This window comes from Chroicocephalus ridibundus, chromosome 1, assembly GCF_963924245.1.
Source record: "Chroicocephalus ridibundus chromosome 1, bChrRid1.1, whole genome shotgun sequence".
NCBI lineage: Eukaryota > Metazoa > Chordata > Aves > Charadriiformes > Laridae > Chroicocephalus > Chroicocephalus ridibundus.
In genome coordinates, this window is record NC_086284.1 from 202,966,676 (window position 1) to 202,989,248 (window position 22,573).

General features: G+C 35.9%; 1 protein-coding gene across 3 annotated transcripts in view; it reads right to left on the reverse strand.

Annotated features, from left to right (window-relative positions):
* The window catches only part of TBC1D22A (TBC1 domain family member 22A), a 180,896-nt gene that overhangs the window by 134,459 nt on the left and 23,864 nt on the right, over window positions 1–22,573 (reverse strand). For all 3 annotated transcript variants that reach the window (XM_063323378.1, XM_063323377.1, XM_063323379.1), the window contains 4 exons: window positions 16,938–17,008; window positions 11,594–11,722; window positions 10,569–10,631; window positions 2,890–3,004 (listed from right to left, as the gene is read on the reverse strand). In XM_063323378.1, coding sequence (XP_063179448.1) covers window positions 2,890–3,004; window positions 10,569–10,631; window positions 11,594–11,722; window positions 16,938–17,008 — 378 coding nt within the window. The remainder of the gene's footprint in view (window positions 1–2,889; window positions 3,005–10,568; window positions 10,632–11,593; window positions 11,723–16,937; window positions 17,009–22,573) is intronic.

Genomic DNA, 22,573 nt, shown 5'->3' on the forward strand with positions numbered 1-22,573 from the left:
AATTGCAGTTGTACCTCTCCTGGCCTGGTTTGATAACCAAGTTTTATCTTGCTGAAAATGTTACAGTATTCTACTTTTAGTGCAGAGTGGGGAACTAATGAGACATTACCAAATTACACTTTCATCATACCTACACTGCTAGAAAGGTTGAAAGAACGTTCTCAACATTTAACATACTCAATTCCTACAATCAGTCACTCAACCTATTCAAAATGTGTGAACCCATGTGCTAAAATTAGGTACCTCAATCCATACTAAACCATCAAATCATCTATGACTTCAGTCCTTTTTATAAAGGCCCCCAAACCTACTTTTTGGTATTCAGATTTGAATGAAAAAAATGTTATTAGGCAAGGAAACTATCACTTCCATACATGTCATTTGTATCTTCAAAAGTTCTTTAACAACACTTCAAATCCTTTAGTACTTCTATCTTTTTTTTTTTTTAATTACAGAAAGAACCTAAAATAAAAGGCATTATCGCTTTAAATTACATGGATCAGGACGCAAGTGACCCAGAACTGCAACACAAAGGTTTCAGTTAAATTGAGAAAAAATACAAAAATCAATAATTAAAGCAATAAATAAAGCAATTAAATGTACAAACCAATATTCACTTAAAATCTAAAAGTAAAGAGTAAAAATCTAAGGTAAATATAGAGCTTTACTACAGTAAACATTAAATACACTAATAGCTTAAACATTTTTGCTAGGAAAACTTCTGCAACTCTGCATTTCTTTCTATCTAAATTACTTAAGCACAACTCATAGTCTGAGGTTTTAACCCTTCTCTAATTTTACTACAAATCTCAGTATTTTAGAGGTACTTCATAAATTTAATGTCCCTATTTCAATTTTAAGTAAAATGCACACCCTTATTCATTCTAACTTGAACGCATCACTCAGTGTAACTTCAATAGAGTAGAAAGACACAAATCAAAAAGCTAAAGACAAATCTTAGTAAGTTTTTATATGCCGCTCAGGGAAATAACTGCAGTTATAACGGTGACATTTAGCCAGGACAACTACTATATTGAAGAAAATACCTTCATTTCAGTACTTTTCTTGTTATATAGATATTAGCTTTTAAACAAGCTTTTAGAATACAGGTTTCTGAGTTTCGTACATTTTCAGTGGTCAGTGGCAAAATATCTTTTACAGTGGTTAATTTTTGAGCTTTGTCTTTCTTCACTGGACACTTACTGGAAGAGCAATGCTCTCCAATACGAAAATACTGACAAACTGGCAAATACATTAACAATCACCAGGGTCTCCAAATGTAAGTTGGTAGTAAAGACAAACTTATTTACCATATTAATTAAACGGTCTATTTAACATGGAATATCAATTCTCTAATCACATCTCATTTGAACTTCTTATTTCAATTAACAACCCTAAAGTCTACTAGAGACCCTACTGTTCTAGGATCATTAAGAACATTTTCATTATCTGTCAAATGAGGGAGTAAAAGGCAGAAACTGCAAGTACTCTCAGGAGTAGGCCTCTACCCTATTTAAGAGATGATTAGGGAGAAAGCAGCAGTAGTTCTCATTAGTTGCTTAGCAATGAAATGTCCCCCTATGAAACAAGAAATGAACAAAGCAAGAGAGGTGTTGCCATGCAAATGAGTAGATGGATAGTCTATCATCCACTCAAGGATAATCTGTCCTTCATTAAATCTAATCAATCTGGATTAAGACACCAATGGGTATCTCGCATAGAGAAGACAGGAAGGATCCACTATACACAGCCTCACTGAAGTAGCCAGACGATATGTTGCTCAAGTTTACATATAAGCGCTGTGTATTTTCATTATATGTGTGTGTACAACACACATACGTGTGTACGACAAGTAGAAACAGACGTAAAACAGTTTTAATTCAAGCCATATTAAGACTGTTGGTTTTTTCTGTTTAACCTTACTTTTTATATCCATAGTTATATCCAAATTATTAATGAATTATTGTTAAGGATAAGCCATACTCTTAATGTTTATAAAGACTAACATATAAATTTAAGATATGAATGATATACTAGTAAAAGATGAGCATTTAACCGATATCAGAGTTTGCCAAATAAAAAATTTTCAAAAATATATTCTAATATAAGGCCACAAAGGCAACAGAAATACAGCTGTTTACGCTACTTTTGTTAGTAATGTTGTGAGCCCCAGGAAAGCAGAGCTCTTTACCAGATAAATTTGATTACTGCTGCCTTAATTTTCAGACTGACATTCTTTCAGTCACAGATCCAGTTTAATAGGTTCCCTCTACTTTAATTTCCCCACCACTCATTTAAAAGGCCTTTTTCTTTCATGGCTTTTTCTTTCTTGGTTTTTTTTTTGGGGGGGTAGGGGGGTGGTGGTTCTTGGCTGGCTTTGGTTTTTTAAACACCTGCTCATTTCATATGTACAATTTAGAGTTTTCACAAAAACCATGAATTAGAAGAGAGACAAAGAGAGAGAAAGGGAGAATAAAAGCACCTGTGAAGAAAACAAAGAGCATCAGGAGTGGTGAACACTTCTTAACTAGAAATCAAGACGAAGCAAATGCTAGATCGTGCTTCTTTCTCCTGCTTTCAGATCTGACAAACGAGAACCCTGCCTACAACTTCCACAGAGGGTTTTGTTTGGTTGGTTTTTGTTGGGGGGTAGGTTCTTTGGAATAAACCTGAAAGATTCCTGAACTCCGCTGACTACTTACAGTCTGATTGCTTCTCAGTATATATTTAAATAGAACTATACAGATTTATAATTACAAAAATGTATTATAAAAATCATGCATCAAATTATGCTTTGATTAGCTAATTCAAATCATTACTCAGATTAAAACGAAGAGACTGTTCCAAAACCAGTACCAATTCACGATTCAGTATTCAGACAAATCTTACCTATATATTCACAAACGAAGACTACAAAAAAAGGAGTAACAAGATCGTTTATGCCCTGAACGTATCCACTGGCTGGATGACGTATTGCCCAGATAAACAAAATTCTTTCAAAGATCTGAAAAAGAGTTAAAGAGACTATCAGATAATTTATCAAGTGAGAAGCACATTTTAAACTTGAAAATTATACAAGGATAAATTTAATATCAAGTTACTAGTGTAAAAATATGCATACAAAAGCATAAATGAAGACTGGTATTCATAATTAACTTCCCGTGCTAAGTAAGCTTTTCAGTTCTTCAAAAAGAAGCATTTTCAGGGTATTAGCACATGATAAAACCAATCTAGTATATAATTCAGTTACAGCAGTTACAACAAAGTAGCACTTATTCACTGGAGCTTTTCCAATAATATAAAATTCCTCTTTTCTCAAGAGGCAGAAATATTAAAACATCCTCCCATGATTCTTCACCTCTTTGAAACAAGTATTTCATCAATATAGTATTCTATTTATTCCTAAGTAACAGAAAGAAGTAATTCTTATAGCTTAGATTTTTTAATAACATGTCCATAAAAAGAGATTCTGTAATAGTTAAGCTTGCCTAATACTGCAGTGTGGGGTTTTAGACTTCAGAAGCATGTACACGGATTAATAAAAAAAAAATATGAAAAAAATCAGGAAACGTAGAAATAAGGCAACTGCCTGCCGTATCACATAACCTCACCCCCTCAATTCTGCAAACTGTACCTTGCTTACGATCTGCCAGAGCTCTTAAGGCCACATCATATCAAATCATGGGAAGGACAACATGGAAAGAGTACAGAGCAGGGAAATCACAGAACATCTCTCTGATGCAATTTAGGTCTCTGACAAGCTATATTTCCTCTCAATTATTTTATCCTACACGTCTTTAAAATGCTGCATATAAGCAGCAGAGTGAAAGCTGCTGTGTGCTTTGCCCTTTCCCTGCAAGGTCTGCCCAAGAAGCCAGGCTGCAGAGGCAGGTAAGCGGAGCAGAGGCAGAAGAGCTCAAACCAAAGGACTACGTCGCTCTTAAGAACAGACTCCAAGGAGCTTGCACAGTTTACTGCAACTCCAGAAGCCAATGAATGCCCAGGCTTCCAGAAACCCCGTAAAAGGACGCAATAGGCAGAGGAAATTCAGTTTATGAAGCATATTTCAATTCAATTTCACTTCAAGTTTTTGCTGGATTAAGAAGTTAACTATTCCAACACTGGTTTAAGTAAAATCATATTGTTTAGTTTAAAAGCCCTCTTACACTCATTTTTAAGTAAGGAAAGGTCTAGGCATATATGACTCGCATCCAGGTGCTTGAAAGTCCCATCACAGGCTTCCACATGAGCTACCTGAAGCTGAAACACATTTGCACTTTTCGCTTTGAAAACAAGTCCCAAACACCAACATCTCCCCTTCTCCCACGGGCTTTTTTGAGACTCAATTTTCCTTAATCTCCATGTTTTCTGTTTAGCTGGCATGCTGAAAATCCACAGAACACGAGAGACAGTCAACAACAATAAATATGAAAAGCTTTGGCGGGCACTGAAACACAGGCCTTAATGGAGCTCACGCCTGATCCATTACAGCTACAATTACGATTCAGTTTTTGCTCAGTTTTGGGGCAAAGATTAGGCAAAAAGGGAGGTATTCATTTACCAAATTCTCCATAAAAGCCTCTTGTTTTCATTAGCCAAGATGTTTTTTTTCCTTTAGCTGTAAATTCTTCTTGGTGCTAGTCCTGTCACCGCATGTTTTTTAATATGCGCTGCATATTAAACTGAGCAAACACCAACCTCTGCCCATCAAGCAATAGCCAGTGGGGTTTCATCGTCTATCAATTGTATAAAGACCTTAAGTTCTGTCATTTACAGCTTGCTTTCACATTTTACAAAATTATACCTTTATGAAATTGCAGTTGGTTTATGTCATATTTTTACTATTATTGGAAAATGCAAATCTATCCAGGTTGGGTAGCTCACAGCCGTCCTCCCCGCTTCTGCCAGTTGCCATTTCTAGTTTCAGTCACATTAGTTTTTCAGTATTATCAGTGTTATCATTCTGTGTTTCAATTCAAATAAAGGACATTTAACGTACTGCAAACACAAATAACTTCCTTGAAAACAAGTATCAGAGAGGTGACTAGAAAAAAAAATATTCAAAGAGCAATTGCTGAATATAGAATAGTGTTATGCAGTCAGGCACTAGGCTAAACAAAACACCCGTGTTGTGATGGAGTTACAAAATATGCAGTGAGAAACTAACAAAAAAACCCAAACAAAACCAAACCAAAACAATCAGTAATTCAGTAAGTAACAGCTATCAAAATACTCCTTATAAAAACTATAAAAATAGTGCTTTTCATGAAGCCATATCTGAAGGCATATCTCAAGTCAAATAACCCCCAAAATTGTACCAATAACCTTTCCTCAGAACCTGATAATATACATAGATTGCATTGGAAACTGAGATGCCTGCGGATTTCAAACCATTTTTAAAATCCAGGTATGAAAACTAAGATGTAGGGGCGGGGGGGGCTCTGATTGGGTTTTTTGTTTGCATTTTTTTAATATTATTGAGCAGGAAGGATCAACTCAGTGATTAGCACACCAGATTTAATACCCCAAATGCATCTAATCAGAAATTCAACAAATACACAGTGAAATAGTGTTTTCAATTTCCTACACATTTTCATGAAGTTTCATTTACTGCTCTGAATTGAAAAAAATGAGCACTGAATACCTGAAAGGCAGCCTGATTTAAGCTTCTATACAGCACTCATCACTGTGTTCAAATAGGACTCATTAAAAAGGTCACTTTCCCAAAAGTTTCCCGCTTCTTGATTTTCAAACCAGAAACTGGAATTACTTTTCTACTATGAACTACTACATCTCACAAGATATCATCACCAATCATTCTCCTTTGAATTTCTCTCTCATTCATGGTAACAATAAGAATTACATTCAAATACATAAAGAGAAGAATCCATTAACTTAAATGCAGATTTCTAATTTCTTGTGGGTTTCGCTACTTTTTGAGAATTTGCTGCTTTTTTTTTTCCTGCTTAGAGAAACAAAGTGGGGGAAAATTTATAAGTTATTTTTAAATTGTGTTGTTTCCTTGAAATGACTTTTCCCATATAATGCAAGATTAGACAGGAAATACACAGCCATGTACTACCCATTTCAACAAAAGTCAGGTAACGATAGAGCAGAAATTGATAATAAATTACAGACTACTCCACATCCACTTATCAAATTTATTAAACCTACACTTACAGCCATTAGTCTTTAAAATAAACTTGACTACAGCTCCTCTCTCCTCCTCTTTAAGGGCCACTATTAATTTATTCACAGACCTTTAAGTCTTCGCTACAACCTGCCCCTCTCCTCAGATCTACATAACTCACACAAAAAATAAACACTTAAAACTGATTTAAAAAGGAACATATAATAATGAGCTATTTCCACACATCAGACTCAAAACACCTTTTTCTAAAATGAAGCATTTTATTACAAAAACCAAATTCAGGTGAGAAATTAAAACAGCTTTATTATCTCTAATGAAAAGCCCTTCAGAAGCAGACTCAAGAGACCACCAAGAATAACAAAAATCCTGGAATAGTAAACATCTGGAAGTTGAAGTCAGAAGACACTGTGCGGTTTACATATGTGTTATGTTTCTGGTCTTTTGACTAGGAATTTTTTTCAGCTCTGTCGCCTACAATCTCTTCACCTCATTCTAAGTGTTGTCCTTTCTAGTAGCACCACCATTATTGCAGAACTCTGCAGCATCAAAAACAAATATGTACACAAACCCATCATAATAGCCACAATATGAGTCTTGCACACTATGCTACCTTTTGAAGCTTCTCTTTGACCCACACTCGATTCTCTTCTCTTCTTTATAGCTCTTACCATCTCACCTTAAGAAAGGGGAAGTGACGATTGCTCACCTGGGACCAGCAACTAGAACTCTCCCTCCCTAGAAGGGAATCAGCTCTGGGAGCAACTCAAGGCCCCTGTCTGTGTTGAGCTCCTGGGAGTAGGAAGGGATCCCCTGTGAGGATAAGGGATTAGGCTGTGCTATAGTAGGGCTCCAAAAACCCAGAAAGGGAGAAGTTGGTCGTTATGACCCTTCCAGCACCATTTGCACTAGTCATTGTAAAATGACACGAGCAAGCTGGGCCTGGCTCCCTTGGACCAGAGAGCAAAGGCAAGGACATATGCAAGCCCACCCTCCCGGTAGCCCACACACCTAGTCAGGAGATCAGCGGAGCTCTAAAAACATCTAACACATGAAGATCCTGCAACTCTGTAAAGTTCAGGATCAGTAAAAAGTAAATCAGATCTCTATCACTTCTTTATAACTCAAATACTTCACAAATTTCTTCTTATCCCACAAACTGCTGCTATCCGCCCTTTTCACATCCTTATTCTTCTGTACCTCAAGACCACTCACTCCCAAGTAAAAGAATATTATTAAAATACACCTCTGATTTACGCTTTTATTTTTTTTTAAGCATTAATCAGCTGTCACATCTCATTCCTCCAAGCTTTCTATCATTTTTCCACCCCTTTTCCTACTACTCACTAGTGAAGAAAAAGGTGTTGGGGTAGGAAAGATGGATGGGATAGGGTATGGACAAGGATTTTTTTTTTTTTGGGGGGGGGGGGGGGGATGGGGAGGAGGGGATTATTGTGTTGTGGTTTTGGGTTGGTTTTTTTGGTTTTTGTTTTTTTAAAAAAGCAAGCAGTAGCAATCTAGCTGGACAATGCCTTGATCACATTGATGAGAAGTATATCCACCTACTTTATGTGGCTCAATTACAATTGTTAACATGGCTCAACTTCCTAAACATTCAAACTAAAGAAATGTAAGTAGGACCAGCAAGCAGGGATATTGGGCTCCATGCAACAGACTAAATTAATTTAAGGAGTAATTCTATGTTACTTGCAAGAGCAATCACAGTGTCTAAAAAGTATGGATTTAAAATGTGTTCATTTTAATGCAGTATTTAAGATGCACATATCAAAGGAAGCATTAGAAAAACATACCTTTTGACAAGTTTAACAAATAACTAGAAATAAATAAAAACATATTTGCAAACAAAATCTCAGTAAATCACATGAAATGTATATGCTGCTTGAGCAATGTTGTTACCTGCCAAAAGACAATTAAAAGGGAAAAACCTAAATAATTTCACATGATTAATGATCCCACAAAATTAACCGAAATTGTGTTCTGTCCTCGAACTTTACTGAATAATATTTGCTACTGAAGTTCTATTGACATATCAGATTTTACTTAGCAAGAAGTTACCTAGACACAGTATTTCCTTTTTATTTTAATTACTCATAAGCAATAAGAGAAGTGTTTTATTCTGGGAGCATCTATGAGTTCTGAAGTTGACTGACAGCGTTTTCAGTAAACCAGCCATTTTGAGATTAATTATAATTCAGCTTTCAACTGTGACTGCTTGTAAAAAAATACTGCTCTAATATCTTTTTCACATTAATATACTCTCCAAATTCCCAAATGAACTCTTTGGCTCCAAGTTAATCCTGCAATCAAAAAGGGTTTGTACCTATCCTGTAATTAATTCTGTTCTATGTCTTATTATAGGATGCTTTCCCCAATGTACTAAACAAAAATACACATTTCAAATGTTGGAAAACCTTGACCATGTATATCTTCTTTAATTATCAATACAAGTTTACTCTAATGTTTCTAACTGTATGACGGAAAAAAGCAGATATCCATGGTAAATACAAAGCTGTCTTCCTACAAACTATTACCAAGTCTGCATCTAGTCTAAAGAAATGTATTAACCATCTCTTAAGAGCAGTCATATAAATATATCTTGTCTCACACATAACCAAATAAACAGAAGACAAAACTAGTCCAAGATCCTACAGGTTTATATTTCTATCTTACAATCTCATCACTTTACATCAAGATATTCTCCAAAGACCATCTTTCTTAGTATCATTTTTATTAAGCTACTTGACTTCTCATTCAAGTGATTTGGTTAAAAGAAAGGGCATTCAATACATCCTCCAGAAGTTGTTTACCTGGAATTTGTATTTTAAAGCTGGTTTTAAAATTGTTCAGCTAATTTAGAAATAAATACCCTATCTAGCAGTCACTCTTGAAGAAATGATTTGTACTTTGCAATCTTCCTTTAAAAACAGGAATATATATAGACTCTTACACTAGAAAAGTTAACAGCTTCTAATTTCTCCTTCAATAAAACACAAGGAAAAAAAAAAACATCATTTTGGGGTATATTTACTCAAACTAAGAACTACAAAACCACAATCATTGTACAGCTGAACCGAAGTCATGTTATTTTGAGACAGGGATGATCTTCATTGAGACCTTAAGAAAAGTTCAATCATGAAATGCAAGGAAGTAAAAAAACCCACGCCAAAAAAGCCACCACTTTCTGTTGAATGCAAATACATCTTTAGATTAATTTAAGAGACTACTGCCGATACAGTTCAAATATTTCTTTCTTCTTAGAAGTATTTGAGCGTTCTTCTTTCTCTATCCTTTTTTTCCACGAAATAATATTCACTTCCCATTTCATTTACTAGCTACAACACTGACACTGATCATATTCATTTCTCTTTAACAGTTCCTTTCTTGTCCCTTTATTTTTCTTACTTTACTCTTTGATTCATCCTTAGAAAAGCCCAAGTAAAACACCACTGTGCAGAAAGCAGATAGAAAGCAGTACTCTTGTACCATTTTCCTTCAAAAAGCTGTAATAGGCTACTTCTTCAAACCCATTTCTCCAGTACTTGTGGAGGAGCATTTACATTAAACAAATAATTGCAAGAATGGAAAGTTCTGCGTTTAATTTATGCAGATGCATTAATCATCTAATGAAGTATCAGAAGATGTTCTGCGTGGCTCTATAACAGTACTAACAGAACCCACACGGAAGTACATTTGAAGGTCTAACTGGAACCACTAGAAAGGAGAAGTAATTGACCGATTATAAGAAATAGTTGAAAGAGGATGATTCACACCACCTGTACTGTTTATGACCTATACACTTTACAATGAAAAGTCCCTGTGGGATTCAACTACCCAGTAATATAGAGCAATTTGATTAACATATTTATCATTAATTGATGTATATGTAACTACGGTAGTAAAAGAATTTAAATAGTGTAGTCAACATATAAAGCTAACAAAGAAGCAAAATCAAATAAGGAACAGAAACCAGTCACACAACAAATTCACAAAAAGGGAATTTCCCAAGTAGAAGACTATGATAAGAACTTCCAGACCCTGAATGATTTTGACAAATACATAGAACCACGGGAACTACGCTCTGGATTACTTCAAAAAACACATTATTAACAAAACATATAAAAAGCAAAAAAGGAAAACAATCTCAAAGGCACAAGACTGAAGAAAAAAACTGACAGATTTGATGCAGTAGATTAATGACGTGCCTTTCATTTTACTACTCATATTTACACTGTTATTCTTAGCCTATACTTAAATATTCTCATTTCTAGGACTTTTTAAAGCTAGTTCCAAAGTCAAAATAGCAAGTGATGTCAAATTAACTAATAACCAATGCTGTGATATCAGATTCATTACTAAAATGATTTCTAAAAAACCCCAATTCTTTAGATATCATTCTTACCTCTGTTACTTTGGGCTGAAGTCTTAAAACTTCAGGACTCATGCGTGGAATATCAATATGGATCTAATTAGACAGAAAGAAGAATACTGTAAAGGGAACTAACAGCACACTTTTTAAACAACAATAGTTAAAACAATCCTATCGTTTTACAGTATTAGTTATACTGCCATTGTATCATTATTTTTGGAATAACATTGATTTACTGTATCTCAAAACATACGGCCAGATCTTTAAGTCATTGTTAATTATCAATGAGGCAAAATTAAAAATATATATATACACACACTTCGGTTTCACATTTTAGGATCCGTATATCACATTTTGGTTGTTTGCAATTATAGTCATATTGACAACACTCATTACCTCAGGATAATTATGAGTAAATACATACTATGCTTCTGTAAAGTCTAGTTCAATTGACACTATCATATATATTTCTTGGTACTAAAGATCAGTCTTGAAGCTGAAAGAAAGATTTCGGCTTCTTCTGTCCTAAGGCAGACTAAAGTAGGATTGCTTAGTCTATACTTAGCAATACAAACTATTCATTTTAATATGAAGCTGGAAGAAAAGTTATCTGCTTATCCGGGTGGGCAAGAAAGTTTGACACACCTGTTTATTGCATACCATACACATTTTCAACTTCTTAAGCAGAAATACAGACCCAGTAAGAAACGGTCACTGTTATACTTTGCCTGTACCACCCTCATCATTTGAAGGAGGATCTGTGCAGGAGATGAAAGATTTGAAAAGCCTACTATTCTTAAATGAAAAACCACGGCAGCACTAAACATCAGTGACACATGGCATGCCTAAGGCTGACAAAAAAAATTTCACTATTTTGAGTTTCAGACCAAAATATTTCATATTTTTGCTTCTGAAATGTACAAAAAAAATTATTAGAGAACTGCCTATCAAATAATATTAAAGAAATAGAGAAAAGTAGTAGCAAACTTGAAAAATAATCTCTTTAATTTCTTTAACAGATGTCTTATAGGTAGAAGTCACTTCAACAGGTGTTCTACCTGTCTGTAGGTATCTTGGTGGTTTTCATCATTTCTGGAATCATAGTATTGTTCAACAAATGCGAAATACTCTTTGCGTTTTCTTTTTAAAGTGCTTTCTCTTCGGTCCACATTTGCAGGAAGATAGCCCTAAAAAAAAAAAAAACCAGTGAAATGAAAAGGATATTACCCTTTGCTTTACGAAAAGCACTGCTGGAATTTGATTCCATGTGACAGGAAAACTAATAAACTGATGTAGTGCCATGCAGTCCTACGTGGATCTGAATAATATCTGAATAATTCTTCAGTAAATCATTTTTCTAAGCATTCCAACTGATACAAAAGTTCAGATACAAACAACTTACTAAAATCAGCTTTTTTTTTTTTTAAGAAAAGGTTACAAGCTTTTCCACCTTTAAAAAGCCATTTCTCATCAAGAATTCTAAGATGACGTTTGCCTCCCAAAGTGAACAGATCAAATAAGCTCAGATAAATGTAATGTTGTACAAGTTAATTAATTTCTGCATTCCTATGTGGCCATTATCACAGCAATTTTATTAAATTTTTAAAGAAAAAGCACATTATCTTGGTTGCCTTCAAGTAGGAATGATATACATTAGGAAATGTGTTTAAATTACGGTTAAACTTGTAATACAACGGAGTATTAATTCAAAAGCTTTAAAAACAGTCTAGCTCCTTTATTTCACTGTTTCAGATGAGGAAAAAATAAATATTTTCAAGCTTTCATTTCACCTCAACAGATGATTAAAAGTTTCATCACAGAAAAAGACTCAACAGCACCAGTGACTGGGCTCTTAGATGTAAGAACACTAGCTAGGCATTTCCTTAGTTGTTTCCCAAAAGCAATTTATAAGTAGTGTCTTATTTTCCATAAGGTACGGACACACTAAGGAAGTCATGTTTCATATATGCAGGATTATACATTGTTGCCTTAAGTACAAAATACATCTGAATGGATCTTCACTGAACTCATTCATATATATGTGAAAATCCCAATCTTCCCCTCCAAAAAACCAATTCCGTTCTCGTTTTCTTTTGTCCAGTTTGATCCCCATTTCTGGCATCTCAGCCTACTTCCCATTTAAAAAACAAGCTCGGGTTACTATTTCAGCATTTTACAACAGGAGATGTGATGAAAGTTACTAAATGTTCAGTTTATATAAAAGTTCACTTATTAGAAAGATCATTATTCATGTAACTGGCTACCAAAAAGTTTCCTGAACATTCAGAAATAGTTAACATTGTTTTGTAAGCAGCTTGATTTCAAATAATCAACACCAACATCCCATAAGACTGCAAAAAAGAAAGCTAGTTCATATTTTACATACATGGCAGTCCTGGAAAAATACTTTGCAAAAGAATAATTCTAAAGATAGATGGCTTTGAAAGAGACTGGACATACAGGACAATATAAGAAAAAACTAATAAATGTATTACTCACTAGTCAAGTCAAATTAAAATATTTCTTGACAATATTACAAAAGCTCTCCTTACACAATAACAGCTATCGCCATACTAATGGTAATTAGTAAAACAGAGAAATCAAACTTATGTCAGATTTAAGTTTCCTTAAAAAAGAAAAAAGATCCTCGTAACATGAAAAAAACCAAACTATTCTAGGAGTGCAGCATATATTTGCACTTATACAGTGAGCCATAGCCACAGCAAGTAACTAATAAAAAGCTGTGCATTTAACTACAAAAACAACTTACTTATTCAGTCCTAAACACTAAAAGCAAAAATGGAATGAGTAAACTTGACATGCTAAAATTGCTAAATATACAATAAAATTAAACACACTAAAAATAGGTATATAGGTTCCATTACTCTCCTGCAACAATCCAACATCGCATCCCATTTCTATAATGTCCATTTTGCTCAACATGTAGGGAAAAATAAAAAATACTAAACATCAATAGATTTTTGAACATATCTCTATATTAAAACCATTTTAAATGTTATTCCCATGTATTTTAATGTCTTGGTTTAAGACAACAGAATAAGTACAAACCACATTACGTTCCAGCTACCTTAAGAGGTACTTGCTTCGGCAAAACTGTATCTTTTAAAATGTACTGACTTGCGTCTGATTCCAGGTACTTCAAATTGCACCAGCTTAACTTTTGCCTTGAGACTCAGTCTGACATTTAATATCCTGTCCCAGTGCTTTGTATTAAGTTAAATATTGAATTTTGCCTCCATTTATTCTCAACAGTTGGGTTTTTTTCCTGTAGGATATCTTAGTTCCATTAGAAAAGAATTCATTTGTGAGATCAAATGTGAATGTTTGAAGGATACCAATATTTTCTCAGCAAGTCTTTTTGCCATTATTCAGTTTCAAAGACTGAAGTAATCTTTCAATTGGACGTGTCTTGTTTCCTGTTCACTTTACAAATTAGGTTTTATTTTTAAAAGTTGGAAAGGCTTGAACGTATCATCAGGGAATAAATTGGTGGAGAGTTTAATCCTTTTATTCATTAATTTCCTCCAAAGGCTTTTGCAACCATATCTTTAATTCTGTTATTCAAAAGAGAAGTGAGTCTGAATAGTTCTGCTTGCTGTTTAGGTACAGTATACCTACCCTTTTTGCTATATTTTTAAAATAAATCATGTTGGTTTTTTTTTTTATATACTGTTACAAGTAAACATGCGTAACACCAACAATCCCTGATTATATTGATTTTTCATAGGCTTTCCCTTTGAAGAACTGTATTCATCAAACACCTGTTAACATTATTAACCTACTGCCTATGTAATAACTATCTCAACTGTTCGATTTTTTAAATCATATTTTAAAAATTCCAACTTCAACGCTGATTTTACAAACAACACAATCACCTTCTGCCTCGGATACTACCAATTGTACTCAGTTCCCCAAATAAGTCATAGTTTGCGCTTTTTAAGTAAGACTTCTGAATAATTCCAAAACAAATATATCCAGGCTTAACTTAGCTCTAAATTATGCTTTGGTTTGCTCATCTTCTTTGGTTTTGCAATTGATCTTTAACGAAAGGAGTTTTGCTTTTGTACATTTATTTCGCCAATAGCTCCCAGTGCACCTTATAGCACGAAAGACCTATCACATCGCACCCTCTTACCTGGGACGTGCATCAGCAGCAGGTAACATGTTTTAATAACTAATGTGACTTAAAAATTAATTACAATTAGAAAAAAGCATCATGGAGTTTATGACCACAAATACTCAAAGCACTACTTCTTCACCACTTCAGAAAGAAGATGAAACAAGCTGCAGCCTTATAGCATAGAAAAACAATGTTTATCAAATGACTTGTCTTTGGGTTTCCAAAATGCGTTAATTGAGGACCACTTAGTAGATAAGAAATCATCATAAGAATTACATGAGAAAAGCTGAGAACTTTCAAAATATTGCTATTTAGTGACAGAAAGAAAAAGAAAATCAAGAAAAAAAAAAATCAACACACCACAATTTTGGAAGTCTCTTACTCAAAAAATAAAAAAAAAATCCACTTAATTCTTAAAGGAAAAGCAAAATAACCTGAAGAGAGTTTCTTTGCGGAGGTATGGCAAGACAGCCAAAGATAAGAATTGAACTGGAATGGATCCTGAACTGGAGTGGTTATAACAACAGAACAAGAGAACTCTACACTTAGGAATTTCTCTAGACTGGGAATCTCAGGAATAAACTAAAATCAACTTACGGTAGGAAGCTGAAGCTCAGAGGAAGTCCACGCTCTTATGCAAAAGTAAGAAAGTGACTGCAGTTAACTTTCACATAATTCCAATTCTCTAGACCTGTCAGTCCTCTGATTCAGAGCTTAACCTGTCCTTATGCTTTAGCTCACTGTGTTTTACAGGCAATTTTGAGTTAGACTTTTTTTTTTTTTTAACTCCGAGTGTTTTAAAACAGGCATCCTGAACTTCAAGAGAAAAAAAAAAATGCTCTTTTCACTACCAAAATTTCAGACAACAACTTTGGGAACAGAACTAAAATAAACTGTATACTGCATTTAATTTCAATTACAGTAGGATATTTGAATATCCACCATTAAGAAGCTGCATCTGCATTTAGCATTAGAAGGAACTAAGCTGCAAATTTAGTACAACTCATCAGCAAGAGACACTCTTTCAGTCACTGGAAATCAGTCTCAGTCTGAAGTAAATACTTCGCATTCCCCGCTGAATTATTCTATAAAAAGCAAAGCTATTTAAGTCTACTCTCTGAAAAATTCAATAGTGTTAAACTGTTGTGTGTATAACTCAGAATTTTAAACAGTTCTTAAATGCATGAAGATTTGCTGATAAAGTGTCTTTCACAGCCTCTGGAGAGTAGACAGAATGAGATTTTTGCTTCTTTTTAATACAAACATCTTCACAAGTTCTTCTAGCAAGCACAGGCAGACAAACAACAGCTAAAATGCACAACTGTTTGCCATTGCAAGCACTATAGTTGAAAAGACTGACATGAAAAATACTCCTACAAGGAATACACTGTATTTTTGCAGAAGAACCTTTTTAAACATACTGCAAACAGAGATTAAAAAACTCCAGTTCTGTAACACCAAACCCAGTGAATCCCAGATTCCCACAAGCTTGTCTCTGATGCCCGACTGAAGCACCTCCGTGTGCTGTTCCGTGGTATTTCAGTCAACCTACTCCCAAGCTACTGCCCTTGCAAAATCCTCTAACCACCGGGCAAAGTTCAGGGAGCTCAGCCAGCCAAAAACTCACACTACAAAAAAGCGATTAGCTTTTTAATTAGCTTGTCTCCCTGAACTGACTCACAGGTCTGACATCGGGAGAGCTAATGCCACAAGGTAACTGACCACAGCAGTTCGGATTTGCTAGTCTTAAACCACTACAGAAAAATCAGCAAAAAAACCCATAAGATCCTATCACAGCTTTTCTTCAGTACAGTGCTAATCCTTTCTTGTAGTTACTTTAATGTGAAGTCAGAATGAGGCCTTTCGTAAGACACCGGTAGGCTTCGTTTCCTCTTCTGTGTGCCTATTTTCCAGAAAACTGTAAGAATGCACTTGGCTTTGAACTCTCCACCATTCCATCAAAATCGTTGAAAGAGGCCACTGTTATCACATAAGCCTTTCTTTCATAGAAAGCCAGGCTGAAAAATACAGATATACAGCTGACATGATTTACTACTACTTCTCATTCCCCTCCTTTCGGTTTGACAAATTAATCTTGAAATTGAGCAAAAGAACAGAAGTTTCATCACAATTCAGCAACAAGACACAACATTTTCAAATATCACTGATGGATTACAACTCCAGCAAAATTATTTGCAATGCTTGAAAAAACTATTACTACTAAATGCAAAGGAAGAAGAAAAAAAAAAAATACAACTTACTGAAAGAAGCTTCCATGCAACTGGACGAACCTGTTTGGGAATGCCAGACCAGCTCAATTTCCGTAATTCTTCTGTTAAAAGAGAAGTATTTCATGAGAACTAATGAAACTATTATGAATTAATACACACATATATATTCAAATTAGCACAAAGTTGTTTACAACAATGATCCTGTCTTATTATATTCCAATGAAATCATAATTATATGGCAATTCTAAGAAATTAATAGGATACCGGCTAATTACTATCCATAGGAATACCTATGATAATAGGTACTGAGTGTGATAAGGTAACTCTGGAGTATTTCTCAGCATTACTTTTTAGGATACGTGCCTTATATTAACATGCAAGAGATACTCAGACCTATCGTACAATATGCTTACGCAGATCCTAATTAAAAATGAGATTCGCAGTTACAGAAACAGAATGATACTTTATGTCTAAATGCTGAAATTTAATCCCATGCCATATTCTCATTCTTCATGTTGTACTCCTTTCTCTTGAAAGCTGCTTGTTAGATACCACACCCAGCTAAACCAATCTGTGGGACTTCACACATTTTTTTTTGTGACAACTGTCTATCATGTGAAAAAAGTTATTAAAAAAATTATGAAAAATGTAAAGACAAAAGATGCTTAACAGTGTCCTAAAAAACAATGGTTTTATGAGATATTTACTTGTAGCTCTTTTTCCAAACCAACATGGGCTTACCAACAACTGTTGAAGTAAGAAAAACCTTACAGGACTGGACATACACACTCAACAAGTGATGTTGTTGAGTCCTGAAAGGAGGTTGCAGAGAGGTGGGTGTTGACCTCTTCTCCCAAGTGAATAATGACAGGACCAGAGGAAATGGTCTGAAGTTGTGGCAGGGGAGGTTTAGATTAGATATTAGGACGAATTACTTTACTGAAAGAGTGGTCAGGCACTGGAACAGCCTGCCCAGGGAGGTGGTTGAGTCACCATCTTTAAGAAACATGTAGATTTGGCACTTCAGGACATGCTCTAGTGGCAGAGATTGTAGGGGATTTTTCATGTGTGTGGTTGGACTCAATGATCTCAAAGGTCCTTTCCAACCATGAAGATTCTATGATTCTGTGTTTCCCCTCTCACTTTGGGCAGCAGGCTCAGCCAACACACCAGCAGCTGCACAGGGATCTCACTGAGAACAGTGAGGCTACATCACCAAAATCCAAGCAAAACAGTGACCAGATGCTGCACTAGGATCAAAACACAGCAGAAACTCAGAAAAGAAGAGAAAAAGAGCAGATATTAAGAAGCAAGATGCTAAAAGGCCATCATATCAAAGTGAATGCGTCTATCAAGTCTTGAATCTAGTCTAAAGAAAAAGGATGACTTTCATATAACACCAACGAAACTGTCTTTCGTCTAGAAGCTTTAAAATACTATTGTATTTGACAACAATAAGTTTCCTTAATAGAATCTTTTCTTTTCTACAACACTTCAACCCCCTGAAAAAGTGAAAATACCCTGACATAGGGGAAAAAAAATGAAAAAATATATTTCCTAATATGTTTTTGACTTAAAGACGTGGTTTGTTCTGTAGTTTTCCTTTTAAATTAACTAATTTATATCTTTCCTGTAGAAGAAGAAATACAAGGATGTGAAGGTGACACCTTGTTAAAGCAAGAGTACATAAAAGTTCTGTCAGTACAAACTATATTTAGACATATCTAACTGCATAAGTGTAGCAAGACAGTATAATACCTAACCATTTAGGAAGATTATATTGAGCATGAGCAAAGACAAATTCAGTCATATACCTTGGGCAATCCAAAGAATAGAATGCCAAATACTAAAGGAAAAAGTATAAGAACACACCAAATATGAAGTGACTTATTTGATTTCCAGCAAACAAAAGATTCCTCAGTCTTGTATTTCCTTGTACTTGCAGCCTATCCATGTCTACAACAACAGTAAGATTAAATATACTATAACTGATTACATTTTATTTTCCTTCTTATTTACAGTCCATCCCTATCCAACATGCTGATCATTTACAGCAAGAATTCTTCACACAAAAATTGTAATGCCAGTTCTTCCCCTCCCTTGTTATTAATTGGCATATGCAGATCATTGCCTGCTCTTAAATATGGAAATAAAAACATACAGTATCAGGCAGCAACAAATTTAAGTTCATTTTACGGTCCAAACTCCAAACCAAACTGAGAGGTTCGGAGAAGATCTAGATACAGCAAAGCACCAAACTCTTTTTACTTCCCCTTCTATAGCCACAGAGGTACCTCAGAAGGAGCATCTACAGAGGTACACACAAAGTAGTAGTAACAATGACGAAGTTTGCTCTTATACCAAGGTTCCTTGATAATAGCATGACTACAAAACCAAAAGAAAACCTTCATCTCTTTTAACACTAATTTCCTAACCTCTACTTCCTATTTACAGATCACTCCTGAATCCCATGTATCCATTTTACCTTTATCTCTAGACTTCCTTTTTCCTTATTTCCCTCCTTTTTTAGCCCTCATCCCTATATATTTCAGCTGTACCTTTCCCCAAATCATCAACCGAAGTTCCGCACCTGTCTTCATTGCTCGTCCATAGAATCCACTGTATAGTTAAGAAAACCTTAAATTATTAACCAAAAAATGGTACGACCTTTAAAACAGAACTGTACTTTAAAAAAAAACAAAAGCAACAGGAAAAGAGGAAGCGGTCTCAACTTACAGCAGGGGAGCTTTAGGAGGGGTATTAGGAAAAATTTCTTCACCAAAAGGTTTATTAAACATTGGAATGGGCTGCCCCAAGAAGTGGTGGAATCACCATCCCTGGAGGTATTTAAAAGACAGGCAGATGTGGTGCTTAGGGACATGGTTTAGTGGTGGTTTTGCCATAGGTTGATGGTTGGACTTCATGATCTTAAAGGTCCCTTCCAACCTAGACGATTTTATGATTCTGTGCTTTCAAAAAAATATTAGGAAGCTCACAATACTTCTGCACACTAAATATGCATGGGTGGAGGACGCACAAAAGCACGCTTGTACACGTAACTCCAAGAAATCTGGTGGTATCCCAATATATTCCTCCCTTATTCTGCCTCTCACATCACCCCACCAGCAAGTAGGCTGGGGGTGCACAAGAGGTTGAGAGGGGACACAGCTGGGACAGCTGACCCTAACTGACCAAAGGGATATTCCAAACCATGTGACATCATGGTCAGCAGTAAAAGCTGGGGGAAGGAGGAGGAAGAGGGGGGACATTCAGAGTTACAGTGTTTGTCTTCCCAAGTTACTGTTATACATGATGGAGCCTTTCTTTCTGGGGGACGGCTGAACACCTGCCTGCCGGTGGGAAGTGACAAATGAATTCCTTGTTTTGCTTTGCTTGTGTGCGCAGCTTTTGTTTTACTTACTAAACTGTCTTTATCTCAACCCAACTGATTTTCTCTTTTATGATTCTCTTTTCCACCCCACCTGGGAGGGGAGTGAGCGAGCAGTCGCCTGGTGCTTCGTTGTCAGCTGGGGTTAAACCACGCCAAGACTTTAAACACTGATTAAGAAAGAGCATGAGGTTTAAATTGAACTACGTTATCACAGGTTGGCACAGTAAATATACTTCATCATGAGTATGCTGTCACTGCAAACACAGGGGATTCAATGGGGAAGAGAGGTAGCAAGCAACTAAAATTCTCTGACATTATGTAAGTGACTCCTGAATTTCACTGACACTAAATAGGAAATGGCACCCAGGATTGTCCATTCCCAATAAAAGACGAGGCTTGGGCACAGAGGTGCATTAAGTGCAACAGCAGAGAGATAGGCTGCTCATACACTGAGGACAGCAACCAAAAAGCATTTCTAAAGTAAGAGAGCTATGGAATGCCACGAACAACGGAAAAAATACACTAATGGATTCTGAAGAAAACCCAAGAATACCTATGACACAAAAAAAACCCATGCAAACACCTCTGCCATGACACACGGCAAGGCTGGGGTACAGAACACAGCTGGACAGGAACAGCCTTCATTAAGGAGCATTTAAAAGAAGCACAGATGGACACTACTGAAGTAAAAACCAAGAAATAGGAATTTTTTTTTTTAATTTTTTTTTTTACACTAAGAAAAGATGAAAAACTGCCTGCTACTTCAAAACATAACAAATGTCTGAGTACATTGCTATTTGGAATGGGCTTCTTGGCTCTCGGGGATTGGTTCTTTATAGCAATAGCTTTGAGGGACTAGTTTTTCAGGATGGGAAGAGGGGAGATGGTCAGCAGCAGAAGGAAGGACACAGAAATTCCCGAAGCGATAAATTGTTATGTTACGGTGGTATTAAGTGATCATCTTTAGAATATCTTGATATTTGGCCTTAAACAGACGTTTATCCAAGAAGTTCAAGTTAAAACAAAATCTTTGCATTCTAAAGAACAAACAGCTTTGTAATAGATGTCTGAGATCAAGAACAGTGTTGCAACTAAAAAGCAATTTTGTAAATCCATACCATTTTAGCTCATAGCATCTTTAGCATTTTTCCCACAGCAAGCAGAAGACTGAACCATTACTCTGATTTACTAGTCTATTTTCTAGTTACTAGTCTATTTTACTAGTCCAATTTTCTAGTCTACAAAAGCAGATAAGATACAATTCTAATATTACAAGTTCCCAATGACTGCCAAAAGCAAGAACTACTACTCAGTCTAACAGTATTGGCAGTGAATGACCAGAGGCACCATAAATCAGGTATTTTGATACCCATCCTGTTACGGAGTGGTGGCTCCACAAACAGCCTGGAAGAGGCACTAAACTAGTGATAACAGGATTCTTGATCCACCCACTGAGGTGCCCCCTTGCCAGCAAAGAAAACCCTCCTCCCCTAAGTCCTCCTGGCAGCTGAAGCAGGTTTGGCTACTTCAATAGTATTTTATTGTCTTAACAGGTTTAGTCTATTGTCAGACTCCAGCAGCAATGATCAAGCATAAACTGCCCAACAGGTACCCCCAGACAGCACCTGGTCGCATACCTTACCCTTTTTCCCTTGATCTTCTTTTTTCACCACCCTTCTACCTCCTTTTCTCTGGCACAAATTAACAAACCACTCCAATTACTTCTTCCCTTAGTGGTGCCAGTTTTGCTACAGCTACACCCAAACTTGGTACCTCTGAAATGATTACCTAGGCACTGCTGGTCTTGTAACACTGCACCTTCCAAAGTGGCCCCAGTGCCCCCCTCCATGCAACGGCACTGTTTGGTCATTTCTCACACAATTCCCCCTTTACTACTTGTGAAATGCAGGCATGCCGTAGGGTGCTATCTATAACTTCTATCAGTTTCTCACACTGCTGCTGTTTGTTATGTACAGCAATTTCTCAGGTCGCCTCCAGTCGTTCTCCACACCCTGGGGAGTGAGCTCAGCCTCCGAGCAGGGCAGTCACCAGCTTAGGTATTTGCCTGCAGCCCTAACACATCTGCAACAAGTTTCAATTCCACCCATGATTCAATGTCAAGTAAATCCCCAAGCTAGCAAGCACTAAATCATACGCAGTAGTATCAACTAGTTATATTCTTCTAAAAGCCAAAAAGGCAGGAATCAGTCAGAACAAGTGAAGGCAAAGTATGTAATAGCAAAAAAACTAGAAAAATGGTATTTTGGATAGTTTA